At 40.0% G+C, this 19,220-nt stretch overlaps 2 protein-coding genes across 5 annotated transcripts in view; both read right to left on the reverse strand.

Moving 5' to 3' along the window:
- Nucleotides 1-589: 589 nt before the first annotated feature.
- On the reverse strand, nucleotides 590-1,544 carry LOC121958480 (fibroblast growth factor 21-like). The gene is made up of 4 exons (XM_042507425.1): nucleotides 1,394-1,544; nucleotides 1,203-1,280; nucleotides 962-1,065; nucleotides 590-880 (listed from the first exon to the last, which is right to left on the reverse strand). Exons 1-4 carry the CDS (start codon nucleotides 1,542-1,544, stop codon nucleotides 590-592), a joined length of 624 nt encoding a protein of 207 aa, XP_042363359.1.
- Nucleotides 1,545-6,301: 4,757 nt separating this feature from the next.
- LOC121958814 (liprin-alpha-3-like) overlaps nucleotides 6,302-19,220 on the reverse strand; it is a 37,748-nt gene continuing 24,829 nt past the window's right edge. For 2 of the 4 annotated variants that reach the window (XM_042507950.1, XM_042507948.1), the window contains 16 exons: nucleotides 18,957-19,147; nucleotides 18,157-18,400; nucleotides 17,912-18,048; nucleotides 17,658-17,806; nucleotides 16,688-16,784; nucleotides 16,310-16,391; nucleotides 14,211-14,411; nucleotides 14,010-14,072; nucleotides 13,501-13,527; nucleotides 11,950-12,125; nucleotides 11,734-11,831; nucleotides 9,711-9,886; nucleotides 9,476-9,544; nucleotides 8,793-8,955; nucleotides 7,373-7,435; nucleotides 6,302-7,222 (listed from right to left, as the gene is read on the reverse strand). In XM_042507950.1, the coding sequence (XP_042363884.1) occupies nucleotides 7,389-7,435; nucleotides 8,793-8,955; nucleotides 9,476-9,544; nucleotides 9,711-9,886; nucleotides 11,734-11,831; nucleotides 11,950-12,125; nucleotides 13,501-13,527; nucleotides 14,010-14,072; nucleotides 14,211-14,411; nucleotides 16,310-16,391; nucleotides 16,688-16,784; nucleotides 17,658-17,806; nucleotides 17,912-18,048; nucleotides 18,157-18,400; nucleotides 18,957-19,147 (1,920 nt within the window). In that variant the 3' untranslated portion in view covers nucleotides 6,302-7,222; nucleotides 7,373-7,388. Of the gene's footprint in view, nucleotides 7,223-7,372; nucleotides 7,436-8,792; nucleotides 8,956-9,475; nucleotides 9,545-9,710; nucleotides 9,887-11,733; nucleotides 11,832-11,949; nucleotides 12,126-13,500; nucleotides 13,528-13,550; nucleotides 13,778-14,009; nucleotides 14,073-14,210; nucleotides 14,412-16,309; nucleotides 16,392-16,687; nucleotides 16,785-17,657; nucleotides 17,807-17,911; nucleotides 18,049-18,156; nucleotides 18,401-18,956; nucleotides 19,148-19,220 lie in introns of those variants that run through there. The other 2 variants (XM_042507949.1, XM_042507952.1) reach the window with 2 other exon arrangements.

The following is a 19,220-nucleotide window of genomic DNA, read 5'->3' on the forward strand; positions in this document are numbered from 1 at the left end:
TTTGTTTCTTTGTTTTACTTTCTCACGATTCTTTGTTTATTTTGCTTTTCGTGTCCATTTGTTTTTTGGGGAATTTTCAGGTAATTTTTTGTACTTTGGGGTCATCTCTTCTTTTGCTGCTCATTACATTCTTCCAATATTTTTGAAAACAAAAACAGAACAACAACAAAAAACAATTCGCTTAGGTTTAAAAGGGTTAAACCAATCAAGTGGTTCAGAGAAATTGGCCTCCTTTCCATAGTCTCTTATTTGTCCACCAGAGGACGCCCCAGCTCTCACAATATTCAGCTCACTTCCTCTTTCCTCCACAATAAGAGCTGTGATCATTGGTCAGAAGACCTTCCTCATTTTTTAAACTGATCTCGTTTTCTCAAGCGTTTCATTAAATTGCTGTGTCCCTGCAGGACACACTCAGACTAACAAACGTGAAATTTATATAATCTTAATGTTTAAATAACCATTAGCTGTCACTGAAACACACTGAGAACTGAAAGCTCATTTCACAACTAAATTTAGTCCCTTGAGAATAAAAAAAAAGAGATTTTTATGAGTTCCATTTACAGTTATACATCTGTTTAAATATTTTTCTTTACTTGTCCACTGAGAAATGAGGACTGACCATATTATTCACACCCATTCCGAGAAGATCATCAGAGTCCATGTTGAAATACCTCGGATTGTGTGGTGGCTGTTCAGACACTCTCTCCACTGTCAGAGTATTCCTAAGTGGCAAGAATCGAGTGAAGGGGACTGTGTGTCGATCTGGGGAATGTCTTGTTGCTAGAGACACAGGAAACCCATGGTGCGAGGAAAGAAAACGGGTGTATCCATCTGCCAGAAGCAGTTCTCTGAAGGTGCAGTCGGTATCTGAGTATTGGCCCTGAAAGAGACAGCAAACTGTCGGTAAATAACAGGGAGGATAGAGACCATAGGAAGATAAAGTTTTCTTTGCTTTCTGTACCTGCCCCCTCAAACGGCCTCCACTGTCCATGCAGAGAAATAGAGATGATGACCGTCCCTTGATGGCTATATGGCCTGGTTTAACTGATTTTAGCTCCAGTACACCTGGAAACACAGAAACATAAATAGATCTGTCTTCCTGTTTCCATATTTTCTTTGGACCTTGAATTATCTACCATGGATGTTTCTGAAATTCCTATATTGGGCCCACACGGTCTCTTTCAGATTATCAAAATACTTACTGTAAGCAGTCTGAGCATCACACCCTGAAACTATTCCATCCAACGTCATCTGCAAATACACCCCTCTTCTGTGATTTTCTGCAACATGAGGAAGAAATCAGCATCAACGAGTGTTAGCGAGGAGCAATGTCTCATCAATATTCCTAGGAAATATTTTACAAAATTATTAAAATTGAAAGGATTGTAAATACCTGTGTAGAGGTGCACCTCTCTGGCTTGATTATTATCAAAGGATAATATTGGGTTGGAGTCAGTGAGATAAAATGACAGAGAGAAAGGGAGTGGGATGATTAAAAGTAAAGAAGACAGGTAAGAGAAAGAGGTGTGTGGAAACACAAACATTTGGAAAAAAATGTTTAAGGAGATAAATTAGAAATAAATAAAATAAATAGGTTAAAAACAATTAAAATAGCTTATAAAATAGTAAGAAAATAAATGGCTCTGTAAAAGCAAGTTCTTTGTTGATTCAATTCTAAACAGGAGCAAGTTCTGCGCCCTTATAAAGAGGTTTGGAGAGGGAGGTCCAACTTCCTGAAGATGTGAGTCAGACATTTGTACATAATGAAACTGTGAGGAAGACCTGTGTTTAAACACTATGTTTGGGCTTCTTCCTCTCATTTACTGTAAGAGCTGCTGGTAAAGTTGGGTGTTTGGACTTGTACTAGAGAGTCAGGTGGGAAAATTGCCAACTGGCACACGTATGTTTCAATGTTATGAATGTTATGTTATAAATTTAGGCGTCAATTAACAGAGAAAATGTAACATGAAAATGTTTTTATTGGCTTATTTGTTTTTATACCTTTGTATTATTCCTCTATTTTTTACTCTCCTTTTTAGTTTAATTTCAAGTGTTTTACAACAATAAGACACCTTATTATGTCTTGATATGGGTTTACACTGGCAAATATCAATAATTATGCTTTGTCATGTGTGCTGAAAACAGACTACTTCACATTACATCAGGGTGTTTCCCATTCAGACCTCCATTTAAAAAATACACAAATTTCATAACAGCAAGAGGATGTCACACAAACACGTCTCTCTGCGTCATCCTCTGAATAACAAACATTACAAGTTAAAGCGACTGGGTTCCATGGTGTTTATCTTATTTTGTGGGTATGTTTGACGGAGAGAATGGGGGAAACAGTGGGTGAAACTGATTTACAAGCAGAAGACAAGTGTTTATGTGACTGCAGCTGTGCAGTCACCAGCAGGGCTGTGCGTCAGTAAACTCACGAGTTAGGAAACAAGGTGCATCCCCATGAAACTTTACATACTCTTCAAGAATTACAAAGTCACCAATTTCTTCCATTTCACTGTAATGCTACTTTAGGGGTATGTTTATTGATATAGTTCTTCACTTGTCCCTCATAACAGAGTCTGAAAGTTATATCAAGATATTGAAGTTTTGTCAAAGTACCAAAGTCTGCTTTAATTTTAAATATTTTCATTAAGCTTCCAAACTGCTAAGACATTGGATAGAGTATTGTGATGTCATTATTTTGTAGCATCTGTGACAATTAAATTAAAAAGGAACTCTGTGTCTGTGTTTGATAATGGATACATGTTGGGCGTAAAATAGAAAGGCAGTCATAAAAGACTGAAAAGCATTTCTTCATGTTTATGTTGTGTTCACATCATGCATGCCTCTTGGTCACCCTTCAGTGTAGCTGTACTTTCATTGAACAAATTTTTTTTTTTGCTTGTAAAACAAATAAATTCCAGGCTAAGAGGCAACACCAGCAGAGACTGGAGAGAGACCTCAACAGCAACCGCACTAAAGATATATGGCAGGTGATTGAAAATGTCACAGGCTACAAAAGCAGGAGCGCCCCCATCATATGTGAGGCCATGCTGCCGTACGAGCTGAACACATTTTACGCTCGCTTTGACCTCCTCAATAAGGACTCAGCAGTGAAGACGACTCTGCCTCCAGAGGCCCGATCACTTTCAGTGACCAGCAGATGTGAGGAAACTTCGCTGAGAGTGAATATAAACAAGTCCACCGGCCCCAAGACAGCCATCATCGTTCCTGTACCCAAAACGTCTGCTGTGTCTTGTCTTAAAGACTACTGCCATGTGGCTCTTACCCCCATCCTGATTTAGTGCTTTAAGAAACTGGTTCTCCAGCACATCAAAGACAACATCCCTGCCAGCCTGGACCCTCACAAGTATACTTTCAGAACCAACAGATCCACAGAGGACACCATATCTACTGCTCTTCACTCACCTGGAGAATAAAAAGAGCTACATCAGGACACTGTTTGTTGACTTCAGCTCGGCATTCAACACAATCTCTCCTAAAATTCTCACCTCCTCTTTATTAGTGCTTAACACCGGAGCCCCCCATGGCTGCGTGCTGAGCCCCCTCCTGTTCACACTGTACACCCATGACTGCACTCCCAGACATCAGGAGAACTCTATTGTGAAGCATGCGGACGACACCACCATCATTGGTTGTATTACAAAACGATGAGAGCTCATACTGGGTAGAAACTACCACTGGTAGAGTGGTGCACAGAGAACAACCTACTGCTCAATATCAATAAAACCAAAGAGCTGATTGTTGATTTTAGAAAGACACACACCAGCAAAGACACACCCCCTGTCTACATCAGTCAAGCTGAGGTGGAGCAGGAGAACAGCTATAGGTTCCTTGGAATTATTCTCATTGAGAACCTGTCTTGGTCATCACACATCACCAGCGAGGTTAAAAAAGCACAGAAAAGGTTCTACTTCCTACAGGAACTTAGGAAGGCTAAATTCCAGAGCAAGATCCTGGTTAACTTTTACAGAGGAGCAACAGAAAACATACTGACTGGAAACATCACAAACTGAAATGGTTTGTGTGCGGCCAAGGACAGGAAGGCTCTACAGCGGGTGATTAAATCAGCGTCCTCAGTGAAGTGAGATGTCTGCTCAGACTCTAAAGGATACTAAAAGACAGCGTCCACCCCAGCAACAGTCTGTTCCACTGCTGCCATCTGGAAAAAAAAAAGTTTTCACTGCCGAACCACCAGACTACAGAGCAGCTTCTTTCCCCAGGCAGAGACTATTCAACTCCTCGTTTGACGCCAAAAGATGTAGCAGGATTTAGGACCACCTTAAAATTTAAACTACGTATAAGAACAATGACAATAAAATTACCTTGTACCTTGAGATTAGATGCAGTTTTAAAGACAGAACTTTGCCACAAGATGGTGCTACCCTGTTCATAGTTGAGGCATTCATGCATCTGCACCTTCTCACAGGAAGCTTCAGCAATGAGCTGAACGTGTTAATGTCTTATCTTAATTCAAGACAGACTATTTTAAGTTGAAGGGACTGTTGGACCAAATTTCATTTCATACTTGCAGTATGACTCCTTACATTAAGGATGCATACGAGAATAAATACAAAAACAATGATCATTCCCTGTTCAGTACACAAACGCCTGTACTATTTATATCCTGCATGTCTAAAAGGCACTGAGGTTTCCTCTTCCTGTTTTGGCTCATCTCCACGCCTGTGGTGATCACCCTTATCTGAGCCAAAACATGTAGTAGGTGATGTACTTACATAAATATGGCTGCGTCCATTTCTTTGCCAAAATGCATAAATGATAAAGAGCTGTGACTATCTAAGGAGACAAAAATCATTTCCTTTTTATGTATATTTCAATTTTAACATTCAAGCACAATTCCTTTATGAGTGAAATAAATGCAAACGTAAACTTGAGCCTTGTAGAGGCATAGTTTCCTTGTATTTTTAACTCCAAATCTGGCACCTGTTAGGGTGTCGGGTGGCCCTCAGACCATTTTCTGAGACAATAAAGTGATTCACACTGGATATCGTTTTTGTACTTTTAGTGCACATAAGGTGTCAGAGTGCACAGAAAAGCATCAAAATAAAGCTTATTTATTAAAAAAGAAAGGCCAGTGGAGGATCCCCCACACCCCTTGACTTAGGTCCTAGCTAAGCCCCCCATGTCCTAAAAATCCTAGAAACATTCTAAAATTCTTGAAATGTCCAAAAATCATAGAAAAGTCCTAAAATACTATAAACATGTACAGGGCTGCTGCAACTGGCCCCATTCCTCCTGTCATTTTGCAAAAGTGGCCCCCAAAAGTAAAGCAAGTTGAGTTTCCCTGGTTTAAACAAATACTTCACCAGTGAAATAGCCTTTGTATATCAATTACTCAACCTATGTTACGTCGAACTTGTGTAAAAAACTGGAGGGAAACAAAAAGCGAAAATTTGAGAAAGAGGGGTCCCTGATAGCCACTATTAATAACACATTCTGCAATGGAAACTATAAACCCTTATGCCTCCCATAAAGTCACTTTACAGTGCACTGCCACTGCCCCAAAAAAGACAACATAAGTGGGACCCCTTCTGTATGGCAGCTGGATACCATTAGTTAGGGCAAGTTAGCGCGAAACCTGTAACTGTCAGACATAAAATGTTGAGTATGACCATCAGCGCCGCCGTCACGGCCTCAATGACTTTCTTTGCTTGGGGCTCTACAGAAAATAAAAAATGTGTTCTGGAAGCACTGATCATAAAATAGAGACTTGGATTATACCGCACACGCTGTGTTAGAGGTTTTACAAGATGTTTTGTTTGTTAAACCTGGTCTCCTATGACTTTTACTCAAATTTTCTGTTTTTGGATTCTTCGTTCATCATGGAGGCCTGCAAGAAAAACAAAGAATTCATTGCACAGGGTGAGTAATTGATATACAAATGATCAATTGTGGGTGAAATATTCCTTTAAGGATAAATCAAACATCTGCAGTTCGATAAGTTCATATTCTTAATGACCCATAGCTCCTTGCCTGTCACTGCCACCTACTTGTGATCTTATGTCAGTGTGAGCGGGGAGATTGTAAATAACTCCTTCAGCAGCCTTTTACAGGTAGGTTTTTTTAATTACAGCTTTTACAATCATTATCATTATTATCATATTATATTCAATTATCATCACTACTCTCCAATAATATTAATTTAAATCATAACACAATTTTTTTCTCAAAATGTACACATACAAGTAGCATATCTTAAATGTCCATAATTTAAAACATATTTCCTTTTTCAACCTAAAATGAAATTACAGTCAGTCTTAAAACTAAGTATGAAATGAACGTACAGTTTAATACACACACATACATACTGTACATACATACATACAATAGCAGTTATCATAAAAAATGATAAAAATAAAATACACACATTTTACAAAGTCCTGACCCAAGCTTTCACATCAGTAGATGATTGATATCATGACGTTCACTCTAAAATGGTTGATTTTGGCATGCATATTAACACAAATGCTTAACTCTTTTTTCCCACACTTTGAACAGGATTTTGTCATAAAGCACTTTGCTAATTGTCTCATTGTCCGTCCTATTCACATTTGTGCATCTCATGTCTGTTATGGCTTAAGAACATACATTTCACTTCCCTCTTAGTTACGCTCATATTCCCCCTTTCAACCTCCCTCTCTCCAAACGCTACTGTGTTGTGATGTCTCTAGCCAGAGTATGTTCTATTATCAGTCTAAATCATAGTAAGATCACCTGAAAGGATGTGTGACGGGGTATCCTTCTCTTGATCTGGACAGGAATGCAGTTACCAATTTTAAAAACTATAAATTCATTGTGTCAATATTTGCCACCTCACACTCAAAAAACAGAGGATGTATTCACGATAGGCGATGGTCACTTTCTACAGGCCACTTTCTACAGAATCAAACAGCATCATGCCACAACTATGATCAAGATGGGGTGAGAGAGAGAGAGAGAGAAAGAGAGAGAAAGAGAAAGAGAGAGAGAGAACAGATGAATAAACACACATTCACTCATTTTAGTCCTCTTTTCAGAAATCATTCACTCAGTGTCTTTGATTCATCGAGATATTTCGCTCGAATGTTGTTGGTCATCTTCTAGTGTCCCATTTTTGATTTTGATCCTTAGGTTTTTTGTTTTTTTTCTTCAAAAATGTGTTTTTTTTCTTCCCTTAGGTTAGGATGGAGGTGGGTCTCTACGAAATAGAAAAAAACCAACAACAACAAAAAAAGAAAAAAAAAAAAAACAAGATCTGTGAGAGCTCCAGCTGAGATGAGATCTTTGTTGTTCACACAAGCTATTTTTAGTGACAAAAACAATCGTCAGTGAGGGTGCTTTTTCTCACCTGGTGTGCTTATCTTTTAGCAGGAATATGTTCTCACGGACCCCGACTCTCCTCTCGGACCTACTGACAGAGAGGAGGAGGTAATCAGTAAACAAAATTATCTCTGAAACTGTGAGACAAACTAAAGAGGGGTTTTTACTGCCAGGCAGACGGAAACACCTGAGAGGAAGATTTTTTTCCCCATTCTGAGAATAAATGTAAAAATGTTGAGAATAAGAATAATTTTATGTGAATGTGTTTCCTTCATATTTTGACTTATACTATGCTTTTACTATTCTCAAATGTGTATTTCAACTTAATTCTTGTCATTTCATTTTGACTTTATTCGAATAAATATTGTTTTCCTCCGATTTATGTTTCTTTTTTGCCTGGCACTATTATTGAACGATGGATTTTATTTTTGACATTTCTACTTAATTTCTGTAATGCAAAATAATAAAAAAAAACTACTCCCTTCTTATTCTCCTCCTTTATGCTCTAATACTCAGTCATGGACAGACAGACTTAAATCAGTGCAATAGCTTAAATTTGGTCATGCAAAACTAACACTAACATTTTTGGATCAAAATCTTTGAAATGTGGTTTGGATTGAATAATATGTGATGAATCCAAAAAGCTTCTTTACCTCTAACTATTGTGGGAAATAGTGTTGGTATTTTCTACTGAAAGGCCATATTATACTTAATAATAATAATAATAAAAAAAGCATGTTTTTAGGTTAACAAATAACACTTCATTACTTCAGAATCCCCACTGAACGTGAATCAAGACTGCAAAAATGGAGAAAATTTGAGTAGTACATGTAAAAGTGGTGGCTCTGTTTAAATAGTAAGCTTTTAGCAAAAAATCAGTGTTTGGAGAAGTACTGAGCATACAACTGGATGAATGAGTTGGATTATATTGCGCAAGCTGTGTTCGAGAATTTTTAAACAGATGATTTGATATATTTTGCTGCTGTTAAACATGGACACCTATGACTTAAATCCATCAAGAACTTTGAACATTTTTGGATTCTATCTTCACCTTGGAGGCATTAGAAACAAAGTTTTGTTCCCAAATTCAAACTAACACAGGGTGAATAACTGATACACAAATGATCATTTGGGGTGAAGTATTCCTTTAAGCTCGGTCTTTAAATAAATAATTCAACGGTGGCTAAATCTCTATAATACAATGATCACCTTTGTCACTATTTATTATTTGTGTAAAGTGTAAATAAACAAATAAAATCAAGCTTATGTAACACTAATGTGCTTTCTTCTGTGTCCCTGCCTAACACATTTAAAAGTATGTTTGATTTAGTATGTTTGATTTAGTTTGTTAGTTATAGTATGACCAGTTAAACATTAACAGTAAGCAAATTGTAAAAGCCCGACCACAGCAGTGCTGCTTTCATGCCCAAACACACGCATCTCCTCACCTTCACTCTGGACTTTTCTCAGGGTGACGGAGGGGGTCGAGATGGCGGAGGCACGGAAGTTGGCAGGTAATGTTTCTGAGGAGTCGGAGGTCACGCCGCGGAGGTCCTTCTCTCGGAACATCTTCCTCCATGATGGTGACCGTGTAAATGTTTTCGTGCCGTCCTGTAGAGACAACGAAATAACACCAGTGATTAAAAATAACACCAGTGATTAAAAATAACAGCGTTCACAGTGGAAGATATCTATTTCAGGGTCTTATTCATTATGCATTAGTGGGGCTTAACAAAGTGGTATTTGACAAAGCAGTTTTTGTTGTGACAATATACCACAATTACACAGTTTTTAGCCCTACAAGCTGTAACTAAGCAATTAGCTGTGGTGTAAACACAGCTGAACCACTTTGGCATGCCAACAATTTGCCAGCAGTGGTCCATGCACTGATGCCATAAAGCTTCTGTTTATAAGGAGGAGAGGTATTTCAGTCTGCCATTTTACCACTGAAAGAAAATTATCCTGTCATGACACATATTTAACAAAGGGCAAAAATTGAAAAGTTTGGATCAAAGGCCCTATTGTTAAGTAAAATAGTGTCAGCCTGGGTGGTTACAATCAACACACTCCTGCCTCCTGACAGGAGTGATTATCATGATTGATTTTCTACTGCCAGTCTGCTTTGTCGCACCTCATCTGGCCTCCTCTCCGTTCCCATGGAGATGAGAGCATTGTACTCCTTTTCTAGGACCTGCCTCGCCTGCAAAAGATAGACAAACAGAGTGTTAAGATCATAATTAAGATAATTTAAGAGATGAAGATCAGAATTATCTTGGTATTAGGCAAACAGGAGGTGTGGCAATGAGAATATCTGTAAGATAAGCACACTGTGTTTACAAGTTGACTAGGTGGTTATTGTGGGGCACCTGTGTGTTCTGATTGGGTATCTGGAGGAGGAGGGCCAAGTCAGTGTAGTCAAAAGTGTCATCTAGTGCCAGGAGGGCCCCGTGGACCCCGCTCTCGAGTAGGTTGTCAGCAAACTCTTTAAGACCGATAGACTGCACCCAACACATCACTCGCTCATTGGACCACACCATAACATCTGTGGAGAAAGACAGAGAGGCAGTTACTACTATGATAATAATAACTTTTATTTATATAGCAACTTCCATACAAGAAATGCAGCACAAAGTGTTTTACTATAAAAACAAGCCAACAAGGCAATTCAGCATAAAAAGAAATTTAAAAAGTTTAAAACAATCAATTAAGAGTTTAAAATCATGAAAACATAAGATATAACCACATAAACATGGAATCAAGTATGATCCAACATTTTAAAAAGAACTGCAGCAATCTGATGTGTAAAAAGACGAGTTTTAAAAAGTTAGAGCTTGTTAAAGGCTAATGTAACCATGCAATTTTAGCTTAAAAACTATATATTTAGTGAGCTGTCTTCTCTGATATCTATTGGTAGTGTTCCATCGCTTTTTGGCGTGATTGACAAAGGCTGCATCCCTGATGCTAGTTTACCATAGACCTCGTGCAAATGCTCTGATATCTTGTCTGAGTGGAAGATTTGGCCTTAAAAGTTCTGTGTTTTTTTAAGTTAACCCAATTTTCTGAAGTTTTCTGATGTGACTAATAGTGACAACTATTTTTGAAATGTGTCTAGTACTGAGAGACCACTCCAGATGGCAACTGCCAAATACGCAGCAATGTACAGTTTCAGGAAATTTTTACACTGTCAATTTATGTTCAGTAATAGTGCTTGTTTTTTACCACTGACAGGCTCAGATTGTTGTTGAGTGTCTGACATCATTAAGGAAAAAGAACCCTAAAGACAATGACCTTTTTGTTAAAAAGTAAGATCCTTTTTGTTCAACCAGAAACAGCCCCAAGCATTGCAATGTATTTAAATAAACAGTAATATGATCATCTAAAACACTTAATTGAAAGTCGACAGAAACAGAAACCTTGCTTTGTCTTTCCAGTTGTTCTAATTCCAAAGTTGTAAAACACAGCTGCTTTTGCAGTGCTCTCAGTGTTAGAAAAAGCCACCTTTATGATACATGATCTACACGATAGGCCGCTGGACGTCGACAGCTAAGAACATGACTGGACAGAACCGTTCACAGTGTTATTATACGCTGGCAGACAGCTGTACAGCACCTGCCACCTCAGCATGATATGCGGACAGTCAACGTCAATTGAGAATGCGGCCAAACAGAACCTGTCGCGTCTGCATTATACGCCCCAGGATGGTCTTAGGTTGAAATGCTGCACAACATAACATAAAATAAAGACAATGAAAATGCCTGGTGGATGAAAGGTGGATGAGAGGATCCAACAAACCACGGACTTTCCTGCGGGAATCAGTCTGAATGTAAGGGTTTTTTTCTACAACTATCCATGTGCTCTTTTGCTTAAACGTATCCATCCGTGCCTTTGTTGTTGTAAAATCCTAACCATGCATGCCAGCATGTGCGTTTCTTGACGCCCTGGTGTTGGTTGCCATGTGCTTGTGTTGTCTAAACATGACAATGTGCAGCATCACCCCTTAATGTGCACTTGTTGACATCACATTGGCGGCAACCCAGAATAATCAACAGCTGACACAGAAGGATACGTAGAGCGTAATATGCAGACGCGGAAGTCCACTGTAAAGCAGTAATATGTGACGACTTGGGATGAGAACGTGTTCATCTTTCCTGTTCCAACAATCACTGGTTTGGTTGAAATACATCCTCAGTTCACCCAGTTAGATGTTAAAATACACCGACTCGTGCAGGCTAAAATTTGTGTTCATTTAAATGGAGGCTGGTAAAATGGGGATGGCAATTTCAGGGCTGTTTCTACTTTAACAAAAAGGATCTTACTTTTTTTTGCTGTAGGAATCCGCCACATAATGTTGTCAGACATAAATAACACCTTTAAGAGCACAGGCCTCACCTTGGTTCTGGTGTTGACTCTCATCCCTTCTCCTTTCCAGCTCCTTCCTGTCATAGTTCAAGCGCTTCAAGCACATGATACCGTAGTGAAGGCTCACTCTGTAAGTAAGGAGGAGACATTAGCTAGCAGGCGTATGTACCCGAGAAGATGGTGCAAAGAAGCAGAGAGATACTGTGTATAGACTTCACAAGTAACACACAAATCTTTCTTTCAGACCTGTGGAAACTGTCCACCATCTTCAGCTGGCCTCTCAGTTCCTTCTTGGTGAGGTGATCAAGCATGCGGGCGTCCACCAGTGACTCCATGAAGTAGGAACGGTACTGGGGCAGACCCAGGCTGGGCAGCCATTCGTTACCAACCCACTCATGGTTCATGTCGCCATAGGCCAGGATCTGGAGGATGGAGGTCAGATGTGTGTGTTTAAGTAGCGTCAAGAAGTCCCTGTGTCTACAGCTGTCTCTACTTCCTGTGCATCCTATGCTGTGCTACACATACAGCGCTGGCAAGTGAGGAATAAAGCAAAACATCTCTCAGCTGAGCCAGCTTATGCACAACAGGTAACAGGAAACACAGGAGTTGTAGGCCAAAATGTCTCATTATCTGTGTCGACACCTTTTAGTGGATGCTCTTGATTTCTAGTTATGTTATCTAGTTATCTATATATTTGAGTTATGATAAAGTGGTACTACTTAGGCAACCTTTAAAGGCTGTCACTGGCGACTTTATTAATGGTTATTTAATATTTACTAATGGCATACAAATTAGTAATAAACCAATGACGTTAAGAACATTTCGGTTACCACCTAGAAAATCCTCCTTTAGTTTTGGCCTGTTTTCTCATTTTAGCTAAGCTTTTAAAGGTTTGGACACCTACCTTTAAATGGACTATTTAACCACTTGCATACTGGAAAAGGACTACAAGGCATCTGGACCAGAAATACAGCTATGAAGAACTTATTAAGATTAATTTTTCAATATGTACAACTATAGTCCATTTGAGAGACTTCCTGATGCATTAAACTTCTGGATAAAGACAAAGCAAAATTTTCTTTGACCAGGAGACTCAGAAGCAGCATTAATGAAGCCATTAATTAGAGGAAGAGGTACGGTTGGATTGAAACTGTGCCATTCTCTCTTATTTAATTCTTACGTTTTCTACTCTTGCACTTATATTTAGCACACAACATAACTTTTTCTAATTTTTTTTATATGTATATATTGTGTTATACATTGTCCCATTAACCCCTTGAAACCTGGATCAAAAACAGTCTTCTTGTACTGTGTTGAGATGCCTTTAACTATTGAAACCTAAGAAAATTGGTTTGATTTCTTTCGAAAACATGAGGAGAAAATCAAAGAGCACCTCTGTGCTGACCCCACAGCCCTCCTGGTTTTTATTGCAGCAATCTGATGAGAGGAAGATTTACAACAGTTTTTCCTGAAAGTGGCAGAAACAGGCTTAACTAAAGTGTGCAACCCTAGTCAGCTTTGCACAAGTAATAATTTACGAATGAACAACAAAGTTCACAAGTTGCCAGTTTGCATCAGTATGAGGGAATCATAGGTTACATAAGTATACTTGCTAACAGATCTAATTTGACGTTGTGTTAGGTATAAATAGTGTGCATTAATCAATAATTTATGTTTGTGATTAAAAACAATTAAATCTTAATATTTCTGTGTATCTCAAATTGTTATCCTTAGTACTAAATCTGTTTTCCACTTGACCTAATACCAGATTTGTTAACACAGCTGCCAGAAACTCACCTGGTCCCAGCTGAACTCCTTCTGCTCCTTGTGTTTCAGGCAGAGAAGAAGTGGAAGAGAAAGGGGGCAGAGAGTTGCAAAAAGAGGGAAAGATCACCGGAGGGGGAAGTGTGTTTGTGTGTGTGTTATGGTGTATCAGAGTCAGGGCAGAATGGAGAAGAAGAGAGGGAAGACAGAGGGAGGAAAAGTTTTGTTAGTGAGTGAGAATTAGTCGGAAAAACACTACATCAAAACAGATTTTGAGGGAATAGTAAGGGGAAGGTGTAGCCAAAAATGCCTAATCAGAGACAAAGAAAAAGAAAACAGCTTATCAATATGAGACCTTTGGTCATATTGCTAAATTGTTTGGTCAAACAATTAATTATATTACATACCTATATATAAAAAAATACTGGTTTTTAATCAGAACTGTCTCAGTTATTAAGTGCAACAGTCATAAACGTAAGTTAAATCAGTATCTTACAACACTGAATTTTCTTTAGATTCGATATGAAATGCAATATTCTTACTGGCTTAGTGGCAGCAGTGAGAGACTCCATCTCAGCATGTGTCATCCAAATATTACTGGTCGACTGTAACGACAGTAAACAAACCCAATGTTAGTCTTCGTCTTTAATATGGGTGTGCGAAATTGTTAATGTCCCATCTGTGTTAACGTGATTTATGTGCAGATGTTTAGAGTCTTATCACATGTTAATACTGAGCCTTACAGAGCGAGTGCTTGCAGGTGCAGATGGACTAGTGAGAGAGACCATTTCCTGAATGGCCAGGCGGAGTTTGAGCCGGTGCAGGGGGTTGCTTATGCCGATCTCCCTCTGGATCTCTGTGTCCGACAGGTTAGCCATGATGGCGCCGCTCTTTACGTTGGCACGACACGCTGCCACATACCATGCTGGCATCCCGACCCACAGCTGGATGAACAGAAAGAAGGTGTGAAACGGCAACACTTGGAATTATGATTCTTGAAACAAAAAACAGTCTTTAAAGCTGAGGTTGGCAGTTTTATTTGGCTTCATTTGTCCAAAATCTCATGATAAATTTTGAGCATATTGTAATTCAAGTAGACTGACAGAAGACTAGACTTCCACACCTCCTCGACTCTGTTTTGAGGCTTTAGAAAATCTAGCTTGTGACAGGAGACTGTGGCAAATCACAGGTCGTTTGAGAGAGATGGTGTTCCTATTGGCTGTTAAACGAATGCACATGTGCACGCATCTCCTTCCAGATGTTGAGATCCTGAGTCAGTGGAATCCTGCAGAGAAACTTGCTATTTCACCATTGCACTGCAAAGCAGCTGAGGAGGTGAAGATGGACTCAGTTATATTTGGAGAGAGGAGACTTCTGTCTGTCTGTAGTGAATTTTTTGAGAAAACTGGAATAGATCGAGAGCCTCCGGGCATGATGCTGCTGATCTTTCAATGAACCAATACCTGACTCTGTATCCAGTCAATCTGTATCGAAGTCGGGTTCAAACGTTTAAGGACAGCCCAGACTCCCTCCAACATTAGGTTATTTCATGCCTGCTAATAATTAGGTTGCACACAACTCTGAAACACAGAGAGATGCAATTCTATTTCTAACTGAATCTTGCTCGCTGATAGGAATTTTTGCTCCTTGTGCCAGTCATTAGCATTAGCAATGCAGTCAGCATGGTAAGCTTGTGTCAGCTAACAGTTCATTTCAGCTTGCTGGACTTTGCATGTCAACAGTAAATACATCCAATTACACAACCAATTTTAAGAGATACCATCATGAAACACACAGTTTAACTTTGCCGTCATGTTTTGTAATATTCTCGTGTTACCAACTGCCTAGTCTGGTTTAATCCATCTAGTGTCATGCAGAGCTTCCTGATCCAACTCCCAAACCAGAGGTGGGAGAGTCCAAAGCCTATTGTAGGGGAGGAAGATCCAGAATGTACCAAATGTAAGCAGCACAGAGGGGTGTTTTCATTGGTAGGGCAGAAATGCTCTTGAACTGGCCCTTTATATGTATGCTGTCAAGATATTTCTGTGTAAGAATAGATCAAGCAATGTGTTAATGTTTTGTATGTCAAGATAGCATATGTTGCTTGACTTGTTTCTATTAATTGTGGTTTGTTTACTAGGAGGGACTTCTAGCATAAAAGCCAGAGGAAGGCGCTCCTCCACTCAGTGCAGCTTGGATCTGGACTGGGAGCAAGTGCTCGACCTCTTTAGTCAGCAGCCTAGTGTGGTCATTCCTTTGTGTTCATTTGACAAAAGATTACTTGTGATAGTTTCAACTGGTTTGTTTTTTATTTTATATTTGGTGTTTTCATGTATCTTTTTCCTATTTACATTTGCACAGCTGCACCTTGATCATAACAATAAAAAATCTCTTAAGTCTATGTCTCCATTTCCTTCTAAAGTAAAATCCTACACCCCCAGCACACTTTCTTTGACTCTTGTTACACAGGTTAGACCCCGCGCTGCTGCTAGCCAACAGCCTGCTGTGACACTAGCCACTGGGGAGTGTGGACTGGCCACATTCGAACTGCTACAGTGTACAGAAAACACTGCGTTACTGTACGAAGCACGTGCACATGCCCATGCTCTTCTGGTGAGAGGGGCTTGGGATTGAGAGGAAGCTGCAGAAGGAGGCTGTATTTTCAAATTCTGCCTTCTCCAGATTTCTGTCTACCCCAGCTTTAAGTGCCACTTTTTTAACTGTTGCATAAAGAGCGTGTAGGCCTAACTATTACTGCAATAAACCCAACCCCTTAGATTTATCCAAAGGAAGTTGCTAAATATCAATGTAAACTTATTACTGACAGGGTGTCATGGCATACCTCAAGCCATGTAACAACAGTCGGGCCGTCCCATGAGGCAAAAGGCAGACCCTGACGACAGGCTTCCTCTAACAGGTCGTGCCTGGCAAGGAGAGAAGAAAACAGAGGTTTGGCAAAAATGCATTTCTTCACATATCACTTTAACACTGTCTCCTTTTACAAAAGAAAATCATGTTTAACTTCAGATTTTGGATGATATTTAAACCTTGCAGCATTACAGCGGCATGTATTTTTTAAATGACTGGCACCAGGGGAATGAAAGTCCCAGCCCAGGACTGGTTAGTGTCATGCTCTACCAACAGCATCCGGCTACAGGAAAGTTCAGAGATCTGTGAATAACACGAGATAACACGAGTGCAGAAAGATGACAGATCTTACTTCTTTTTGCTGCGGCGGTCTTTCTCCACTGTTCCAGTCCCAAGTTTAGCCAGGCCTAATGGGTCAGCTGAACCCAGGTCATCAGAGGGTGTGGATGCTAGAAAGGTCAAAGGTTAAAAATAGTATTACTAAAGGAAGTATTTCACCGATAGAAGGAAGACGCTCATCTAAAATTAGGCTGTCTCTGCATTAAAAAAAGACATAAGTGCTTTTCAGATTGGTGCTACATGAAGAGAGAAAGATGTGCTTCTAAAGGTGGAAAACCTACAACTACCAGAATGCTACGCTCCCACTGGCGGGTGACATAATGCAGAATGGTCCGTGTGAAACTATGGTGGCCAGCTGGATCCTGTATTAAATGGTAAGCTAAACATGTTTCTGAAAACATCTGTGGCAAGACATATGCAATTCAGTGAAAGAATCTTGCTTTATATTTTATCAGCGCTGCTTTGCCGTTTGATCTCAGTTTCTGAAAACATTTTAGGTAAAAATTAGGCAGTGCAGCAATGCAACCTTGGTTTTTATATCCGATTGCCATTGCCTAGTTGTACCATTTCATAAGATTTCAGTCCAAATTTGAGAGAGGGACAGAAAGCTGGGTGCATCTCTTGATCAGCTGTATAGTCTTTGAGGCGGCGGCTGGTGGCAGGAAATCATGGGCAATATGAAAATTCGAAGTACAGCCTGTAGTTCCAGCAACAACCCTACGAGTCGAAACTCCCCCAAATGATGTAAATTGTGTCATTTTGCTGGGGGTTGGGAGGGAGATCTGGGCACTGGTTAGATGGAGGAAAGTCTACCACAGTTTATCTACACATACTACCCACACTGTTTTAATACATGGCTGGTTGAAAATCGGTGAAATATCCCTCAAACATATTAGTACCAATGCTGATGATAACTGTAAACATATATTTATCAGTTGGAAAACAAAATGATGTTCTAAATGAGTATCCATCTGTTCACGGACCCAGTGAGGCAGATTCGCGCCCAGGTGCACCGATCCTCCCCTTTTCCTTTTTGCCAAAGAGGCGACCGATGGATGACTTAATGCTTTTCTTTTTGCTGGCCTTGTGAAGAGAATCCTGGCTTGCAGTGGTGGAGCCATCAGCAGAGAGACTGGAAGGCCAGAGAGGAGTAAAAACAGGAAGTGAAATAAACAGACATCTGAAAACTAGCTCATTTGCCAAATAAAATGTTTCTGAGTAACCGTCTTTAAAGTACCTGCGAAATTCACGGAGGTCATCGAGGCCTGCTCCTGGGTGAGTGTGTGTCATTCGGTCCAATCTTAGGGCTCGAGGAACAGAAGGGGTGGAGTCAATCAGGGCAAGCGCTCTGCATTCTTCACCCTCTTTGCTATTCTGTAGGGTGGAAAAAGTTGGGTTAATTTACACTAAATCGATCCCTTTGCCTAAATTGGGCTCATTTGAAACACATTTGTGGCTTATGTCTCAACTTCTTCACAGTACCTGTCTGTCAGTCTCCCTGGCAGGGGAATGTGGCAGGCGGGGGGTGGAATGTCCAGAACTGGGTGGTGAGGGAGACGCCAATGTGGAGGAGGTGATGGAGGGAGTCATATATCCCCTCCCGACGCTGTCCCGTCCTCCCAGAGAGGAGGGTGGAAGAGGTGGGGCATCGAGGGCCACGCTGCTGACCCGGCTCTCGATCTCCTCTGCCCTCAGCTCTGTGCTCTCCTTTTCCTCCTGAATCAGCCTGAAAGGAGGTGATCTCAGGCGTTAACATCTCTTTGAATGTAGGCTAAAATGTTGATTGCCCAAATGGTCATAACATCTGAATTAAGTCTAATGAAATGTTAAACTGTAATGGACATACAAGGCTCCTACACAATTTAATGGACATTATTTCAAAACTCTTCAATTGCTTTCCAAGAACAAATGAAAACATTTCAAATTTGGAAAACCACATGCTTCACTGTTGGCAGTACTTGCTGGCCCGGTTATGGTTTTCTTTTCTACACACATATACGCTCACACACTTTAGAGAAATCCCGTGGATTTGCATTGCATCGCATTGTTGCAGCCCTTAGTTGACGCATATTAGAGCTGTGTTATGTCAACAGCTGACTTACAGACAATAAATTTGATGTTACATTATGTGGAACGTTATCCATGGAAGGTTAGTCTAAAATTTTGTTTGATTACACACAACAAAATTCCATAATTTTTTCCAAAACTTTCAATGATTTTTATAAATTTCATGACTTTTCCAAGTTTTGGATGACTGTAGGGACCTGGGACATAAAACTCACTTAATCTCCTTGTTGATGGCCTCCAGCTGCTCCTGCAGCATGATGGCCAAAGTCTGTACATCTGTCTGTCCGCTGGGAGACAGCAGCTCCGATCCGAACAGAGTCTCCCTGTCGTCCTCGTCATCAGAGCAGCCTCCCTCCCCTCCCTCATACCCGGGACCCAGCATAGATCCGCTGTCCCACTCTCCATACTGGAAAGAGAGAAAAAAATGCAAAAAATTATCATTCATATAACAAATAATATTGACATCATCATCATCATCA

The sequence above is a fragment of the Plectropomus leopardus genome, chromosome 19, assembly GCF_008729295.1.
Source record: "Plectropomus leopardus isolate mb chromosome 19, YSFRI_Pleo_2.0, whole genome shotgun sequence".
In the NCBI taxonomy this organism is placed as follows: domain Eukaryota; kingdom Metazoa; phylum Chordata; class Actinopteri; order Perciformes; family Serranidae; genus Plectropomus; species Plectropomus leopardus.